General features: G+C 60.5%; 1 protein-coding gene across 2 annotated transcripts; it reads right to left on the bottom strand.

Moving 5' to 3' along the window:
• Positions 1–1,960: 1,960 nt before the first annotated feature.
• Positions 1,961–17,789, bottom strand: MYO1F (myosin IF). 2 transcript variants are annotated; one of them, XM_069790166.1, is made up of 28 exons: positions 17,650–17,789; positions 13,534–13,671; positions 11,454–11,543; positions 10,875–10,969; positions 10,145–10,232; positions 9,832–9,921; positions 9,537–9,668; positions 9,325–9,459; positions 9,116–9,248; positions 8,535–8,731; positions 8,321–8,401; positions 8,058–8,144; positions 7,813–7,899; positions 7,366–7,533; positions 7,183–7,268; positions 6,708–6,789; positions 6,497–6,603; positions 6,055–6,153; positions 5,837–5,981; positions 5,539–5,653; positions 4,674–4,843; positions 4,395–4,540; positions 3,912–4,058; positions 3,684–3,832; positions 3,337–3,420; positions 2,996–3,212; positions 2,491–2,657; positions 1,961–2,395 (listed from the first exon to the last, which is right to left on the bottom strand). In XM_069790166.1, the coding sequence occupies exons 1-28, from the start codon at positions 17,650–17,652 to the stop codon at positions 2,319–2,321; spliced, it is 3,315 nt and encodes a 1,104-aa protein (XP_069646267.1). In that variant the 5' UTR covers positions 17,653–17,789; the 3' UTR covers positions 1,961–2,318. The 2 variants fall into 2 exon arrangements, with proteins under 2 accessions (XP_069646267.1, XP_069646268.1); XM_069790167.1 differs by having other exon boundaries at positions 2,996–3,197.
• Between the last annotated feature and the right edge of the window lie 523 nt (positions 17,790–18,312).

Below are 18,312 nucleotides of genomic sequence, written 5' to 3'. Positions count from 1 at the left end.
CCCAGGGTTCCCCCAAGCCTTCTGGAGCTCCCCCAACCCCTCAGAACACCCTAGAGCCCCCCTTAGAGCACCCTGGACCCCCCCTTAGAGCATCCCAGTGTACCCCCAAGCCTTCTGGAGCTCCCCAAACCTCTCAGAGCACCCTGGACCCCCCCTTAGAGCATCCCAGTGTACCTCCAATCCTTCTGGAGCTCCCCAAACCTCTCAGAGCACCCTGGACCCCCCCTTAGAGCACCCTGGACCCCCCCTTAGAGCATCCCAGTGTACCCCCAAGCCTTCTGGAGCTCCCCAAACCTCTCAGAGCACCCTGGACCCCCCCTTAGAGCATCCCAGTGTACCTCCAATCCTTCTGGAGCTCCCCAAACCTCTCAGCGCACCCTGGGCCCCCCCCTTAGAGCACCCTGATCCCCCCCCTTAGAGCACCCATGACCCCCCCTTAGAGCATCCCAGTGCCCTCTGAGCACCCCAAGTTCCTTGGAGCACCCTGGATTCCTGGGAGCACCCCGAGCCTGTCAGATCACTCATGGCCCCTAAGAGCAGCCCAAGTCCCTTGGAGCCTCCCAGGACCCTCAGAGCAACTGAAGCCCCTCAGAGACCCCCCAAGTCCCTCGGAGCCCCTCGGAGCACCCGGAGCCCTTCGGAGCACCCCAGTGAGTGCCTGAACTGGCCCAGCTCCCGCTTGCCAGCAGGGCCGAGTGGGAGCATCCCACTTGCACAGCACCCACTGCCAGGGTGCTGCCCCCCCCCGCCTCCCCCCTCTCCCCCAGCCCCAAAGAAGGGCTGGAAGGCACAGGAAGGAGTTTCCTAAATCCCCAGAGTTTCCAAAGCCCATTTTTTTTCAATAAAATAAAACCAGAGGCTCTGACTGCTTCCCCTGCCGTCCGCCGCCACCCCCCCCAAGCTCTGCAGCGCAAGGGCTCCTAAAAACCCGTGATTCACAGAAAAAAATCACCCCAAGGACCACAAGGATTGTAAAAACCCGTAATGGGGAGGCCCAACCACCGTTTGCAGTGTGGGGCCGTGGAGGACTTCACATCCCAGCAGCCTCCTGCCTCGGGCCATCCCTACCCTGGGGGAAACAGGGTGCCCTGAACCCCTCAACTACCCCCCCCATTTCTGGGGCAGGGGGATCTGCCTGGCTGGGGGGGGGCAACCCCGGTGGGGGCTGCGGGAGGGAGAGAGGAAGAGGAGGGCTGGGACGTGAGGCTGAGGCAGGGCTGTGCTGGAGCAAGCTGTCGTCATTTCCTCCGGCTGTCCGGCACAGCGGGGGGAGCGGGGGGCAGGCAAGGACGAGCCCCGACATGTCGGCACCGTTCGTCCCTCTCCCTGCTGCAAAACTCCTGGAACAACCCCAGGTCGGACTCAGCCTCCCCTCCCAAGACACCCCCCCCCCAGCCCCAGCTGTCCCTCTTGTCCTGGGGGGGGTCAGAGCAGAGAGAGGCCCCCAAATCCCAAAGCCGGTGCAACCGAGGATGGCGGTTTCCACCCCATGTGTTGACCCTGGTCCCCCACGGATGAGACTCCCCCCTTGCCTTGCGAATCGTGGGGGTCCCAGCAGCCCTCTGACCACCATCAAAAAAAGCTGCTACAGCTCGGTGGGCTTTGGCTAAGCGGTCCTCCCGGCTTTTCCTATAAGAAACCAGGGAACAGCGATGGCACCCCGATCCTGCTGCGCCCCGTTGCCCCGCTTTGCCTCGCCGCTGCCCTGGCAGCTCCCGGCCGGCCGTGCTGAGTGGTCCGGAGTCACGCCGGGATGTGGAGATGCCTCAGCCAGGTTCCTGGGGGAGTTGGTTTCCATATTCAGCTTCTTCTGGAGGGTTCAAGGTGGGGGGAACGGGGCTAACTCCAACGTGTGTCTGCCCACGTCCCCACATGCGGACACGTGAGTGCAGGGCTCTTGTCACGGGGCCAGCGGGAACCACGGGCTGGCACCAGGGTGAAATACAAACTCCAGGCTCAATTTCTGAGTCAGACTGAGATTTGCTGAGTCTGATTATTTACGATAATTATTAACAATAATCCTATTTATACCCCAGAATCACCGGAGCAGTCCCACTCCCAGGGTACGAATAAGCAGCAAAGAACCAGTCCTCGCTGCAGGGAGGCCACATCTAAACCAGCTGCGGGCTTCAGTGGTTGGCACCGGCACAGCCCGGCTGCCGGCACAGGCCAGGGGGGCTCGTGAGGCAGCACCCGTGAGATGCCAACATTGGCAGAGAGCCGCCGCAGAGCCACCACCGGCCCCTTCGGCACTGCCTCGGCAGAGGTGGGGTGGGAGGATGGCAATTCCCTCCTTGCCTCCGGCCATTGCGCCCGGCTCAGATCTTCTGCACATAGTTCCCAGGGAAAAGTCCTTCTTTGCCGTGTAGCCGGCCTTTCCACCAGCCGGAGATATCTGGGAAGAGGGGGGGGAAAAAGAGCTGGGTCAGGCGTGGTGCTGCCACAGGGCACAGTGGGGAGAAGCTGGGTAGGGCAGGAGTCCGGCGGTACCTTCCAGCAGGATGTCGATGATGTCCCCCACGTTGAAGCTGAGCTCATCCACGTCCTGCCCGATGTACTGGTAGAGCGCCTGGCAGCGCGGCACGGCCGCCTTGGGCTGCGGCTTGGGACGCCTAGCCGGGGGCGGCCGCTGGCTCAGGCTTCGCCGGCGCTGCATGCTGTGGGGCCGGGAGAAACGGCGTTCACACCGGGGAGGGCAGGAAGGCGCGGGATGTGCTGCACCCTCCTTCCCATCCCGCTCTCCCCCACCAACGGGATGCTCTGTGCATGCAGCGTGGGTGGGTCTTCCCAGCGCAGGGACTGGGAGAACTGGGTTGTGCAAGAGTCTGGGAGATGATGTCCTGCCAGCAAAGCTAGATTGCCCGGACCTGGTCGGGCTGTTGCTCCGTTGGGCAGTCAAGCTGCTCAGAGGCGAAAGAGCATCTCCCGGGGCTGGCAGCAGTGGAAAGGGAGGATGGGGCAGGGAGGGGGACACCGGCACCGGTACACGACCTACCCAGCCACCCCCTGGTCAGGCACATTGAGGAAATCCATGTTCTGCTCGGACGGGGGTCGCGTCTTTGTCTGGCGGCTGGGGTTTCGGTGGGGAAGTGCCGCAGCTGGTGGCCCCCGCGCCTGCTTCTGGGGTGTCGTGTAGGTGTCCCGCTGAGCCCGGCTGTTGCTGCGTGGGAACTGGGGTGCCCCGTTCCTGCAGGCTCCTGGAGGATCCCGCCCTGGGATGGTGCGTTACAGGGGGCCCATGCTCAGCCTGCACACCCCCAGGAGTGCAGCGCTGGCTGGATCCAGGCTGGGGTCTCCCCTCCCCAACACCCCCCCCCTTGGCACTGCCCTTCTCACCTCTGGGTGCTGGTGGGGCGCTTCGGGAGGGTGCTGGATACCTTCTGCCACCTCTGCTCTGCGTCGCTCCCTTCCTCGTGGGCTCTAGGGGGGACACGAGCCCCCGTTAGGTGATGGTCTTCAGAGCCTGTCCCTGCAGTTTGTACCCAGCTGCCCTTTTCCCCGAAACACCCTGTGCTGCCCCATCACCCAAGCAGAAGCAGGTCTCTCCTGGGTGAAACGAAACCCCGCAGGACCGGGGCACACGCTGGCTCACCCCAATGTTCCCAAGCCTCCAGCTGTGCCCTGAGGCCCCAGCGCTCCTGTCCCCCCTCCCCGCCACCCCCCCCGGGCACCCCAGCACTCACTGGCATTCCTGGGGAGCCCATCCCCAATGGTGACCGTAAGGGTTTTGCCTCCGGCTTTGAGGGTGGCCACGTCGCCCTGTCCTCTGACAAAGGTGACGTTGCGGGTGCCGCCACCGCCCCAGCCCTCCTTCTTCACCCGAAACTGTAGTCTAGGGGAAAGAGAGGCCGTGAGGCCACAGTGACAGGACTCTGTCCTCCTTTGTCACCTCTCCTGGCCTCCATACTTACGTGTCCTTGAAGGAGAGGCACAGCTTGGTGCGGGTGAGCTCCTCGTAGCGTTTGCACAGCAGGCTGATCAGCTCCGTCTTGAAGATGGACTCCAAGAAATTGTCGGCATCGTTCTCGTGGAGGATGAAGAAATCATCCTGCCTGGTGCTGGAGGAGCAACCCCGGTGCAGGGGCATCAGCCGTGGGGGAGGAAGGCTGGTGCCAGCCAGCACTGGAGGGGAGCTGGGACGCCTGTTGGGCCTGGATCCACCCCGAGGAAATTTGGAGGGAGATTTAGCTGGAAATCTCCCTGATTTCCAAAGCCCCATCTGCAGAGCACTCTGCGAGGAGCCTCCTCCCCACGGCCCGATGCCCGCCTGCCTCCATGGGCGAGGGGCTGGGGCCCAGCCGGTGGCACCAGAGGATGAAGAGGCTGGTGGAGCTGATGGATGAAGCCTGACTGCGTGGACCCCCCCTGTGCGGAGCCCGTGCTAAGGGACGCACCTCAGCGAGACGCCGCTCACCGCCTGGAGCTCCACCTTCTTCTTGAGCACCTCCTTGATCTGCCCCTTCTCAGGACCTTTCTTCACCTTCTCCCGCCCGATCAGGTAGAAGTACTTGGGGGTGAGGATGAAGTCCCGCTTGATGGGCTGGGAAAGGGCAGAAGCATGGGGTGAGGGGGTGTTTGGAGGGGGGTACAAGCCCCCTCCACACCCCCCACACAAGGGCAGCCACCATGAACCACAGCTTGGTCTGTCCCAAGCCCCTGGCAGGTCCACATACCTTGAACCTCCGGTCGTACTTAGTGACAGAGTCGGCAAAGTCTATCCGCTCCCGCTTGGCCAGGAATTGGCGCAGCTCCGGCCGCTCCTCCATGCCCAGGTAATCGCCCACGAAATTCCTGTTGATGCTGTTCCTCCTCCTCTCTTTGAAGTTGTAGAGGATGTTGGAGGCTGTGAGGGACCCCGAAGCGATACTGGTTAGACGGGGCTCTGCGCTGGCAGCTCAGTCCTCAGCCCCTGCCTGCCTGCCCAGCCAGTGCCTGCCCTCCCAAACTGGCTCTGGGAGCTGTGGGAACTGTCACACGGATCGTGGCAGCAAGAAGTGGGGCTCGTTTTATGCCATGGGAGAAATCCAAGCTGCTTGAGCTTGGCTGGCTTTGAAACCCATTAATTGCCTTCAAAAAACCTTGTCCTGTGGGAGGGAGGGAGGGAGGCAGCTGCTTTCTGGGTTTTCCTCAATTTTTCGCTGCACACTTGGGAGGGTGGGAAAACACCCATGATGGGGTCAGGCAGTGACCACTAGTCTTTCCCATCCCTCTGCAAATGCTGACTCCCAGCTACTCCTCTCCATCCCTTTGCAGGCAATGAAATGCAAAGCGAGACAGTGCAAGGATCTCGTTTCTGTCCTAGGACCCCTCCCAGGGCTGGAAATAGGAGCAAGAAATCCATGTCCTCCTTTAAGATGTAGGAAAAGACCCCGGGCGTCTCATGGTCTGGTCCATCCTCACCCCCCCTTCCTTGTTAGTGCCACAATTACGAGCCAGGCTGCCGCTTTCCTGCCGCTCTGGCAGCTGGGCTGTCCCCAGCAAAGGGCACCCTAAAAGGGGTGCTGGGGTGCTGGTGTCCCCATCCCTGCCTGGCCTTACCCTCCTCTCGCATCTGCTCATATTTCCGGATGGCAATGTGCCGGCGCCAGGCCTTCTGGATCACCCGGGCGAAGCCGTCGAATTTTCGCTCCCGCATCTCTTCGAGAAGGAAGAGCTGGGAGGGACACGAGGTGCTGAGCATGGCCGGCCAGGGGCCACCAAGCCCCAGCTGCGTTGCTTCTGCTGCACATTGGCACCCCAAACCCTCCCCAGTGTTGCCCAAAGCGATGCTCAGCTGTGTGCAGTGTCCCCTGGGGATGCAGGGATACAGGACGAGGAGCAGAGCCGGATCACCTACCGATTCGGGGTTCTTGACAAACACCTTGCTCCGACCCATCTGGTACTGGTCTGGGTCCATGTTGACGGAGCGCAGCAAGTGCTGCACCCCTTGCCGCTCGTCCCCGCGCCAGGACGGCCACGTCTCGGGGGTGAGGATGGCATAGCTGTGGGGAGAGGGGATGTGAGACACGGCCAGGCTGCAGGAACCTGCCATTCCCCATCCTGGTGGTCACTCACCGTTGCAGGAATTTGTGGAAGAGGCGGCGGTAGGCGAAACCTGCCCGTCGCACCCGGATGTTTTCCTTCAGCCCCAGGTACTCGACTTGGTGCTTCACCCTGCAGAGCCGGGAGGGACACGCTCGGCATGGGATGGCAGGTCGGTGGGGGACCTGCTTGGGCCCTTCAGCCGCTGCTTTGCACAGGGATGCTTGTGGCTGTGCGTGTGTGAGAGCTTCTTTGGGCTCAGATGGAGCCTCTGGGTGATGCACGTAGAGGGGCATGTGTCCCCCCGCACGCTCCTCAGCACCCACCTTGTGCTCCCCTGGGTCTGCGGGCAGCACAAAGGGACCTGACCGGGGGTGCAGTTTTTGGAGGAAGGCCACTCCTGGCCACATCTCCACGGTTGGGTCCCATTCCCCGGGGCTCTGTGGGCTCCCTGATAACGAGGGGCCTCTGTTACCTGCTCTCCTCCCAGTCCCGGGGTTTCTTGGTCTCGTTGGGCTTGATGCAGCGGATGTAGTGTGGCGTGCACTTCATTAGCGTGTTCACCAGGTCGTTGGCCTGTTTCTGTTGCAAGGATTGACCTCTGTAGCATTAAAGGCATTGGTGGGAGCCCATCACCCTGCTGCTGCCCCAGAGGCAGCTACTGTCCTGCAGCCTCCGGGACGTACCTTGATTTTGGAGCCTGCGGTGGTCGGTCGTCCCTTTTTGTCAGAATCAAGCTTTTCTGGGAAAAGCATCCGGATGAAACCGCTGAAAAGCAGGTGACAGTCCCCAGGTGAGAGCTGCCAGGGTCCCCAAGCTCAGCACGTGCTGAGCTGAAACCAGCTCCAGCTCTGCTTTCTGCTGCTTGGAAATCCTGCACCGTGGCTAAGCCCGTCCCCCCCGACTACCCCCAGGCTGAGCAGGATTGATGCTGGTGGATGAGCACACCTGTGCCCAGCCCTGCAGCCCCTGGGTGCCACTGCACTCGATGGGGGGATGCCACTGGTGCCCACAGGGCGATGCAGTATACTGAGCACCCCGAGCTGTGGCTCCGGCAGAGGCAGGACCAGCAAAGCTTTATGGTCTGGATGTTGAGGATGCTGCCCTCTGCCCCAGCCCTTTTGGGGTGGTTTCTGGGACCACAGCGCTGCCAGGACTCACTATTCACTGCTCTGCATGAGCTCGATCAAGTCGGTGAAGAGCACATCCCGGTTGCGCTCACAGAAGCCGTTCACGTCATAGGAGACCTGGGGACAAGGAGGAGAGCTCAGCCCCGTGCCGCTGTGGCCAGGGCCATGGAGTGTGGGATGTGGGGCGTGGGATGTGGGGCGTGGGGTGCCATACCTTGCCTGCGTAGTGGTGGATGACGAAGCCTGAGCTCCAGCTGTTGAAGTGCTCATGGGTGCCCACGGCTGCCTGCAGCTTCTGCAGCAGGGTCTGGTCCGCCCCCTCGCCGGTGGCGTGCATGGTGGCACAGACATCATCCAGGACACTCATGATCCCAGGGGGGTTCTGGGAGAGGGTAAGTGAAGCCATGGGTGTCCAAAGGCTGTGGGCAGGGCCCAATCCTGCATCTGGCTGTGCTCAGGTGCCCCACACTGGTCAAAGCTGCTTCATGCTGAACTGCAGCTTAGATGAAGGACGCAGAGCTGCTGCTCTCCCAGGCATGCTCCCCGGCATGACCGGCTTCTGCCACCCATCCTTGACAGCACCCAGCCCATCCAGCACGCCTCTCTCTGGGTGCCTCGGCTCCCTGAGAAAGCCTCCCCTGGAGGAGGGGACCCCACTCACCAGCTTGTTCTCTATCAGGTCGCACACCACCTTGTTGTTGAAATACTGGATCTGGGTCCACTTGATCCCCTCCTGCACGTATTCCTCCTGGGGAAGCACAAGGAGAGTTAGGTGGGCCCCTGACCCATGGCATATGCTGCAGTCCCCCCGATCCAGCCATGGTGCCAGGACTGGCTGGTGGCGGGGGTGCACAGGGTGCAGGAATCGGGGCGCTGGTGTAGCCCCGCAGCCCAGCCCCCCTGTACCTGCTCTGCCTTCAGGGTCAGCTCTATGAAGATTTGCTGCAGCTTCTCGTTCACAAAGTTAATGCAGAATTGCTCAAAGCCATTTTTCTGCAAAAGGACAAAAGGTGAAAGAGAAGATGGGATTGAGTTGGCTTCTGCTCCTCTCACTTCATTGAGGGGACCCCAAACAGCAGATAACAGCCCCCTGCTCCAGCCGCTCTCCTTGCTGTGGGAACAGAGAAGGACATTGCCCAGCTGGGCTCCTACAGCAAAGCACCACATACCTGGAATATTTCGAAGCCATAGATGTCCAGCACCCCGATGCTGTACTCCTCATATGGCTTCTGCATAGCCCGGTTGATAGACTGCAGGGAGAGACGGGATGAGCCACCTTCATCAGGGCCGTAGGGCAGTGGGGCTGGCTGAACGCAGGAGCGGATGGTGAGCATTCCCTCCACACCGCAGCCACGCTTGGCCCAGCCTGCCAGGACCACGCACCTCCACGAGAAAGTCGAAGATGCGTGCGTAGAGCCCCTTGGCCAGGGCATCTCGGGTGTAAGCTGCCTGTTCCACGTTGAGGGTGACCGTGATGGACTCGGAGCGGCCGCCCCACTTGCTGTCCATTTTCCTGCTGGTGACCTTCTCGTTGAGGCGGTCCTGGTCGATCCCCAGCAGGTAGGCAGGGAAGGCCAGGGCTGGGCAGAGTGGGGGAGGGCAGTCAGGGCTGCCTGCTCCCTGTACACCCCTGGCACGCTGCCCGCAGGCACTGCTGGACACCCCCAGACACATCTGAGTGCAAAGGACAGCAGCGGTGCAGCGAACGGGGATGTGGGAGCTGGTCCTCCCTCTGCTAAATCACAGCAAGGGACTCCTGGCATCTGTCCCCCCGCTAATTAAGCGCTGGTTGTGCCATTTGCTTGCTGCCTCAGTTTCCCCATGTCTAACGTGGGGAAGATGCTGACACTGCCTCTCTCCTCTGCCAGGGGATTTGTGCTATAAAGAGTCTGCAATTCATTGCCAAGGGTCTCTACGAGCATCCCCACTTGCCCCCCCTGGAGCAGGGGAAGTTGGCTACTCACAGTCAGCATTTTCCACTCGAGCATAGTTGCCTTCCTCCCGAAAGCTGATGTTTCCCAGGTGAAGGATCCCAGCCACAATCTGCAGCACCAGCTGCTGCTCCTCACCCCGGATGCCGACAACCTGCATGGCGTTCTGGGGGTGGGGGGACCCCGTCAGCCCCTGCCTGGCTGCAGCTGGCTTTGGGGACTCCCCCCCCACAGGCACTCACCATGGTCTCATGGAAGTCACTGCGGTCATCCGTGCCCTCCACCTGGTACGTGTCCGACTGGTTTAGATAGTAGTAATAATCCGGGCTCATGATGCCCAGGTTCTGCCGCTGCTCTTGGGATGCCCCTTCGATGAGCTGGGAGAGAAACGGGAGCTGAGGTTACCCGGCCCCTGGCCCCTGTGGCAGCCCGGCTGGCTCTGTGCACCCCATACCTGATAGTAGATGTGGAAATTCCTCTCGCACTCATTCTGGCTCACCACCCGCGACTTCTCCAGCAGAAAGTTGGAGATCTTCCCCCCGTCAGGTTCGCCGCCCCGGCTGAACTGGATCTCGAAGTACTTCCCCTGCCCCGGCACAGCTCCCGCTCAGAGCCATGGCCCTGGCTGGGGGGACTCCTCGATCCCCCCAGCCCCGGCTCCTCTCCCCGTCCTCCCACCACACTAGGAGCATTGCTGGGACAGATCCTGGCTGTGGCGCTGACCCTCTGCACCCACCCTGGTGACTTACAAAGCGGCTGGAGTTGTTATTCCGGACGGTTTTGGCATTTCCGAAGGCTTCCAGCAGCGGGTTGGACTGCAGGATGATGTCCTTCACATGCTGGGGGCAGAAGAGGGAGAGGGCTGAGCAGGGAGGCTGCATGCCTGCACCCCACTGCAGCAGCCCTGCCTTGGGGCTGGGGACAGACCCAGGGCTTTGCATGTCCCCAGCCCTGGAGCTGGGACTGCTCCGTGTGCCACCATCAGATGGGGGGAGCGAGGGTGGTGGGGAGCGGTTGGGAGGTGAAGCAATGTGTGGCTTTAAGGGTGGGGGGTAGACATACCTGTACTTTCTCGCCACCCCCGGACACTTTGGAGATGTAGCCCATGATGTATTTCGCTGCCACTGTTTTCCCAGCCCCGCTTTCTCCACTGTGCAAATGGCAAAGCAGAGGAGACATGAAACGGCCTCACCAGAGTCGCCCATCCTGGGGTGCTTCGGGGTGGGATGCTGGAGCAGGGCTGGGGGGTGACAGCGGGTGGCGGGGGCTGTGGCCTCCCTCCTGCTGCGTAATCTGAGCGTGCGGCAGCACTAGTGCCAGGGACGGGGCTGCCCGGGTGCTCTGGGGGTGCTCTGGAATATAAGCAGGGCTGGAGCAAGGCTGGGTGAGGAGCTGCTCCAGGAGATGTTGGATTTCTTATTGCTGGATTTTGGAGGGGAGGAGGAACACTTGGGAGCCTCAAGGGGAAGTCTCTGGCCTTGCCCCACATCCTGACCATTTCCCTTGCAACACTCAGCCGGAAAGGTGCATTGCACAAGGCTCGGTCCCTGCCTGGGACAACCTGGTCACAGCCCCGGCTGGTGCTCATGGCCCAGGACATTGGGGTCCCTCCAGGCATCCCCACATACTGGGTCCCCCAGGACCCACCACTGGGCTTCAGCCACCTCTTGCTGCTGCCCAGCACCTGCGTTTAGCTGGGATGCCCCCAGGGTGTGGGGAGAAATGGTGATGGGGGCAGCCGGCCCCAGAGTGGTGGCACAGGGTGCCCAGCTGCACCCCGTGTACCCCCTACCTGATGATGACGCACTGGTTCTCCCCGTCGATCAGCATATTGCGGTACATGTTGTCGGTCAGGGCGTAGATATGGGGGGGATTTTCATACTGAGCCTAAACGGGGGACAAGGACAGCAGTGCTGAGCACAGAGCAGCCATCAGCTCCCCGCCCTGAGTCCCCTCCCCAAATCCCCTTAACTCTGCCCATGCATTACACAAGGCAGTGGCACACAGCAGGAATGGGGAATTAGTCTCTTGCCACAAACATGAGCTAATCAGCAGCATGTCAGATGTTTTTTTAACTCTCCCCTCCTCTTTGGGAAGCTCGTTGTGGCAGTGCCAGTCACTTAGGCTGCATTTTACCATGTTTGGGTTGCTCTGGTGTGTATTTATGAGCTGAATTTCCCAGGAATGTGGATTTGCTCCTAAGTCTCGTTACTGACTCTCCATCAATCTGTTTGGGAGCGCTGACCCCTGCAGCACCCAAAGGGCTGGGGAGGATGGGGACACTCATGGGACAACCTCCAGGTGTTTTGCACCAAATTAAACCAAAAGAACCCTTGGCCAAACCCCGCCAGCTGGCACGCAGCAGCCTCACCGCCCCCTGGTACAGCTCGATCTCCCGGTCGGTGAAGTACGGCATCTGCTTGAAGGGGTTGACGGAGATGAGCACCGGCCCAATGTAGGTCTGAGTGGCAGGTTAAGGTCTGTGTGTCCTTTCTTGTGTTCCCCCTTCCCGCTGTCCCTTCCTGCCCTGCAGGCAGTGTCAGTGAGAGCAATGGCAGGAAGGTGGTTGGGGAGGGTCCCTGCCTCATCCTGGAAGCTGCACCAGGAATACCACAAGGGTTTTCAGCTCAGGTGCAGGCAGAGCTGCTGCCATGACTTGGTGCTCTCCTGGCCACGGGGCCCCAGTGTTTCACTCCCTCGGCCCCGAGGTGTCCCCCACAGAGTGATCAGTGCAGCAAGAGTATCCCCCTCAGCTCCCTGGCCTCTGGCTGAGGATCGGCCCCAAAACCGGCATTTCCAGCATCCCACATCCTCCTGGAATTCACCCTCTGCTCAGCCGCTCATGCTCCATCTGTGGCTTTTGCAGCAGGAGATCGTCTCCATTTTATAACGAGGGAAACTGAGGCATGGAGAGGAAAAAAACTGCCAGCTTCTGCCTTTCCCTGGCCACCCAGCCACTCCGCCTCCCTCGGCCCCTGCCTGCAGCATCCCCCAGTCACCCAGGTGTGGGCAGGGGAATGGAAAAGTGGGGAATTGTGACTGGAAATGATGCAGCAGCAAGATGGGGATGAGCTCCCAGCACCCCGGGGCAGGTGCTGGGGAGATGGAGGTCAGGGATGGACCAGTGCCAGTGGGGTTACCCTGAGCCCTTGATATCCTATTTTTGGCCCACCTGACAGTGCAGTGGGGAAAGAGCAGCCGAAAGGCAGGAAGAGGGTTTTTTCTGGGAAATGCAGAAGCGCGGGGCTTTGAGTCATGGCTAGATGGGAGCCCTGCGCGGCAGCACAAAAAAAGGAAGAAAGAGGCTGCGTGGGGTATTTTTTTCCTCCAAAAAAAAAAAAGCCAACCCCAAACCCAACCCCTAAACACATTTAAAGCCCCAGGGCTGCCGAAAGAGCGGGGAGGATGGCTGCGTCACCGATGGCCCGGGACAGAGCATCGCCTTGTAAGGACAGAGCCACATCTTCAAGGAAACCACAGCCACTTGCAGAAGTGTGAGCAAGCGGCTCAGCCCCGTGCTCAGCCCCACTGCTGCCCGAGCCCCTGCCATGCCCTGCTCTGCACAACAGGGATTTTGTCCTCTTCCCCATCAGAGCCGGCCACACACCGGAGCTGGGGTGCAGGCGAAGCGTGTGCAATGGTGCCGGGGTGCTGAGCCGGCCGCATCCCCAGGCAGGTGTGGGGCAAGCAAGGCAAGGGCTCAGCAACCTCAAATTGTGGGTGTGGGGATATCCCCCCCATCCGCACCGCAGAGCCTGAGAGCCGCCGAGCCTCATGCACGGCGCTCAGCAGGGTCAACTCTGTGATGGGAGCCAGTGACTGCAAAAGCCTCTGGGCTGGGGGATGACGCAGCGGGGGCAACTCTGGGCAGGGTGGGAGCTTTGCGCCCCATGCTGGCTTGATGGTGTCCCATGTGGCCTGACACCAGTGGAGAGTGATGGGTGGCACCTCATCCCCATATCTGCAGGGATGCTCCTGCTCCATCCAGGGTTTGCTTGGATTTGCTGTGGGTGCAGAGCTGCCAGGGCATGTTGTGGGCATTGGGGGGGTCGGGTGACAGCAACAGGGGACGATGGCCACTACTGCCACTGGCGTCTGGCCCCCTTGGCACAGGCAGGTGGGTCTCCAGTGTGCAGGAGCAGTGGGAAACAGCAGATGAGGGGTTTTGCTCAGTGCTCTTTGCCTAGGTCTTCGTGGCCACAAAGGAAGGACCAAAGTGGGTCCCAGGGCATGGCAGGATGCGGGTCACGGTTGCGGTCTCTCTGTCGAGTGCAACTCAGCTTGGGAACGGTGGCATTCCCCCAGCTGATCCCAATCTTGTCCCACCACAGTGTGAGGATGGGATACTCTGCAAGCATTGGGGCAACCCCAGTTTGGCCCACGCCCTGGCAAAGCCTTGGAGCACAGCCCTGTCTCTCCCTGTCCCTGTCCCGCTGCCCTGGGAAGGATACAAAGATGTAATCGTCCATAAATCGCTTCTTGAGGTTCTCCACGATGGCCTCCTCGGAGATCTTGGAGAGCAGGACCATGTCGTCCACGCCGCTCTGCTTGACATTGTGGCTCTGCCAGTGGAAGCGCTCCTTGCTGCCCTGCGGGGAGAGGGCCACAGTGACTGCACTGGGGCCACCACCGACGGGAAAGGGGCTCCAGGCCTGGATCTGGCCCCAGCTCCCCCTGAGCTGCTGGTAGCTATAACTGGCCCCGGCTCCAGCTGTGGCTCCAAAAAAGGGTGCAAAGAGGGGTGTTTTGGCCACGCTGGGAACTTGCAAAGCTCAAAATCCCAGCGCTGCTGCCCCTGGGCTTGCCCCATTCCTCTGGTTGGATCCTGCCTCACTGCAGGTCTGGCACCCTGGAGAGGAGCAAGCCTGGCACTGACAGCCTGCAGGCATGTTTGTAACATCACCCCTGCTTGCTATGGCGGTAACGAAGGACTAACGAAGCAACTGCTGTGCAGGCTCTGCTTATGAGTCAAAGGGGCAGCAAAAATAACCCAGGAGAAGGGCAAAAATTGCAGCTGGTGGGGGCATCCCCGGTACTGCACATCCTCCGCACCCCCACATCCCCTTTGCACCAGGGCAGAGGTGCAACTGTATCCCCATCACCTTTTCCTCTCTGCCCAGGGAGATACCATCACCTGCTTTCCAGCCGCCCCCCAACTCGCCCAGCTCTGTCCTCCAGGGGCCGTGGGGAAGCAGGAAAACTGTGGGCTATGATTTAAGCCATTGTGGGGCTAAACACAGCCTTGGGCTGGGAGGGGAGGGTAAGGTTTCACCGTGCCAAAAGAAAACTACTCAAAGGCTCCTTGTCTTTGATGCTGCAGAGGGAACTTGCTGAACAGAGCCGCGGTGCCCGTGCGGTCCCTGGTGCGGTACCCAGGAGGGGACACCTCATCTGGACCTGCCAGCGGCTCCTCTGTGCCTGTCCCGCAGCCCCCGCAGTTCCGCTTTCACCCCAGTGCTCCCAGCACCGATTTCACTTCTCCTCTCCCCATCACCCCCGGCGTCTTACTCTTTCCATTTCCCTTTTCTTCTCTTCCCCTTTTGCTTCATTTTCCTGCTGGCTCTCAAGATTTGAGGCCTCTAGACCCCCATGCCTTTGCACCCTCCTGTCGACCCCTGATATTCGCAGGTGGCCTGTAGCCCCCCTGCACCCACCTTCAGATGCTTGGCAGAACCCGGCACCATCGCGATGGGGGACAGAGGGACCGTCATGGAGTGTGGAGGAGCTCAGCAGCATTGTGCTGCTCCCCCCGACCGCCTCCATCGCCGCTGGGCTGCTGGGCTTTGCAACCCAAAATACCATCCGTGCCCCCTCAAACCCCAAGTACAGCTCAAGTTCCTGTAGCTGGTGGAGGGGCTTTTGGCTTCATTGTCCCACCACCTTCCCTTGGGATGCATGGACTTGGGTCAGCTCAGGGGGTCCAGAGGGGATCAGGGCTGCTCACGCAGCCTGAAACCACGTGGGGAACTTCTCCGCTTCCTCCTGTTTGTTGTTTATGGGCCTTTTTCTTGCCTTCCCCTCCTCTTCCTCCCCTCCATCCTAATAAGCCACTAGAAAAGCCACCCAGAAAAATGCAGGGGGGCTCAGTCATCCACTCCAGGTCACCGTGCTGTCACCCAGGGAGCTGTCAGTGACCCCAGGAGCTGCCCAGCTTCAACCCAACCTGGCCAAAACCTTGTGCTTCAGGTGGAGAGGAGTGGGTTGGGAGGAGCCCATGGGGAGCCCTACACCTTGGTTCCCCGTTCCCTGCCTGCATTGCCCTGAGCCCTCTGGCACAGGCACCCTGGCCTCATGTGCCTGGTTATGGCACCAAATTAAGGCAAATATAGGCATTTCCTGTATTGCAAGCTTGGTGCTTTTGAGCTGACAACCGGAGTTTCTCCTTCAGTCAAATGACTGCTCAGAGCTGTCAGTGGCAAGTGTGTGCCCTTGCAACACCTCCTCTTCCTCCGGGCGCAGGTTAGGTGCTTTCCTGGCTCAGCTGGGGCACCTGATGCAGCACAGCTGCAGGGAAAACACCAGCTCACTTTAAATGAAGGTTTTGTCCCGGCTATCTGCAAGGCCGTGAGTGTTTCCGCCCGGTTTCTGGGAGCACAAAGTCTGCCTTTCCTCAGAACATCCCAAGAGGCGGCATGGGGGGTTCGCAGGGCCAGGGCTCACTAAGCTGGGTAAAAGTCTTGTGGGGAGGATGAAGAGGAATGATGCTCCCTCAAAACTGTAGCATTGCCCAAACTCAGCATCCAGCGAGCCCTCGTGGGGTGGGGCCTGCAGGCGGCATCCCTGTGGGGAGCGGGGCAACAAACAGAATTTGTTTTCAGAGGTTTGGAGCAGCAGTTCCTCAGTCCCCTCCTCTGTCCCAGGCCAAAGCGAGTGATGAGCCAGAAAGCAGCGACTCGACAGTCTCCACCATGGGGGTCCCCAGGGAAGGGGACTGATGAGCAGCCTGGACCAAACACCATCCGTGAAGCCACTTCATCCTCAAGCCGAGTGGCGAGCAGCTTTCGGCAGCCCTTGGTCTGGGCTTCCAGGTGCAGTTTGCAGCCGCTTTGCACAAGGGACTTCGCTCTGACGGTGGTCCCATGCATGAGGGGTGCGTTCATGGGGACCCCCAGGAACACCCCAGCCAAGGGCTGTGGGATGGGGACTGTCAGCATCGCAGCCACCACCTGTGCCCGGGGCTGTGGATGCACCCGGTGCTCACGATAGGATCGCTGAGGCAGGGAGTGGAGTAACTCTGCAGCAGCAATTGCAAAAACATCATCTGTTTTTCTTCAAAGCTCAGGTCTGAACCATCAAAAAAACCCTGCAAGCCCCGAGTGGGGAGCGGACACAGCCCAAGGTGGCACCTTTTTTCTCGAGATGGGGCAAGCCCAGATGCAGCCAACACCTTAAAACCACCGGAAGCCTTGAGAAGAGCGGCACGGGGTGTTGCATTGCTGCCACAACCCTGCAAGGTGTCAGGCACAGGCAGGGTTTGGGGATGGGGCATTTCCCCCAGTGTTTTGGGGATGAGAGCTGGCCACAGACCTGGGGTCCGGCAGGGTTCAGGGTCATGGCTGCACAGACCTTCGCGAAGCCACAAAGCTCCTTCAGGTCTTGTGTGGCAGTGTGGAGGGGATGGTATTTGCATCTTGTGGGGGACAGCATCTGAGCAGTCTCTCAGAGGTGGCAACCGCAACTATGGGTGGGAAAAGGCTCTGTTTCAGCCTGACCACTGTCCCCTTCCTGGCTGGGTTGAAAAATCTGGGGACAGCATCACTCCAAGACACAGAGGGAGCAGAGCCATGGGCTGAAGGACATGGCTGCAGCCCCACCTTGCAGACCCTTACTCCATGCCTGAGCATCTCCCTAATTTTGAGAGCTTTCACCTTTCTCTTCTGCCTCCAAATCAACTTCCAGCCCTGGCCACCGCCCTTTCAGCAGCCTCACATCCTGCCTGCAGCCCATGTTCCCTGCACGTTCCAGGGTGCAAGGTCCAACCCTGGGCACTAACACCCAGAGGGTCCTTCCTGGCTTGAGCTGGCCTGGAGGGTACAGCTGCCCCCAGCAGCCCCCGCCACCCCACTGCACTCTGCCTGAACACCCTGCTGGCACCATGAGCGCTGAAACCACAAACACTGGTGGGAAGTTGGGCCAAGAGGAACATAAGGGTTCTCCTATGGGTACCGCACCGGCAACAGCAAAATCAAAACCACTTTGTGTCAGCCCAGCCTCACCGCCTGGTGCCCTCCATCCTGCTCGGGTCAGTGCTCCTGGGACCACCGACCCTGCACCCAGCACCCATCCCCAATCCCTGGCTGCTCCCTACCACTGTACCCTGCTCCAGTACCTCACCCAGCCCCAGCTCTGCTCCCCGTCCCCAAGCCTGGGTAGCACTGTCCCCTCTGCAGTGGGGACATCGGGTGGGCTCCTGCCACCTCCCGGAAAGCAGCAAGGCACCATGATGGGTGCAGGAGACGATAGGGCTAAGATAGCCCTGAGGTGGCAGGAAGAGAGGGTGACATCCCCAGGGTGCCAAAGGGAGACAGGGTTGGGGGGCGGCCAGCGAGGGCCCCACTTGCACTCACCATGGTGTCCCTGTGTCTTGCCCCCCGGGGACGTGGCGGGTCGGGGCTCTTGTCACCGAGGGCCCAGGGCCATCCTGAAGCACTTTGCTTTTGTGTTTCTGCTGCAACTACAAACCTTTTCCTCCTCCCACTTCCTCATTTTGTGCCGGTTTGCCGGGGGTGGGGAGGATGAGGGTGGCTCTCTGCTGCCGGGGGTGGCCCTACCCAGGGTGACCCTGTCTCTGCTGCAGACGTGTGCTGCTGGTGCCAGGGGGCACTGATCTGGGTAAGTGGGTGAGTGCTGGGTAGAGTCCAGCAGGGATGCTCAGAGCTTCCACAAAACCTTTCCCCACACTCCGACGTGATAGCTTGAGGTGCCCCCCTCCAGCAGTAGGCAGTCACTGCTAGGGGATTCTCTGCTTCAAGGTACTTTTAGGAGCGTTATGCTTTGGTAGCTTGTTTTTTAGGTCTTTTGAGTAAAAAAGGCCATACTTGAGGAAATGTTATGGCTAAAAATGGGCTGAAGCCATTTCGAAAAGACCATTGCGGGAGCTGTGTGAGGAACAGCCGCGATGGTGCCCCCACCACAACTGCAGAGCTGGTGCTGCTGCAATCCTGCACACACACAGACCCATCTTCATGCAACACCCCTGGGGAGAAAATGAATGAATCTCGGGAAGCCCT

The sequence above is a fragment of the Haliaeetus albicilla genome, chromosome 8 (assembly GCF_947461875.1).
Source record: "Haliaeetus albicilla chromosome 8, bHalAlb1.1, whole genome shotgun sequence".
Lineage (NCBI taxonomy): Eukaryota > Metazoa > Chordata > Aves > Accipitriformes > Accipitridae > Haliaeetus > Haliaeetus albicilla.
This window is presented reverse-complemented; position numbering and strand designations above follow the sequence as displayed.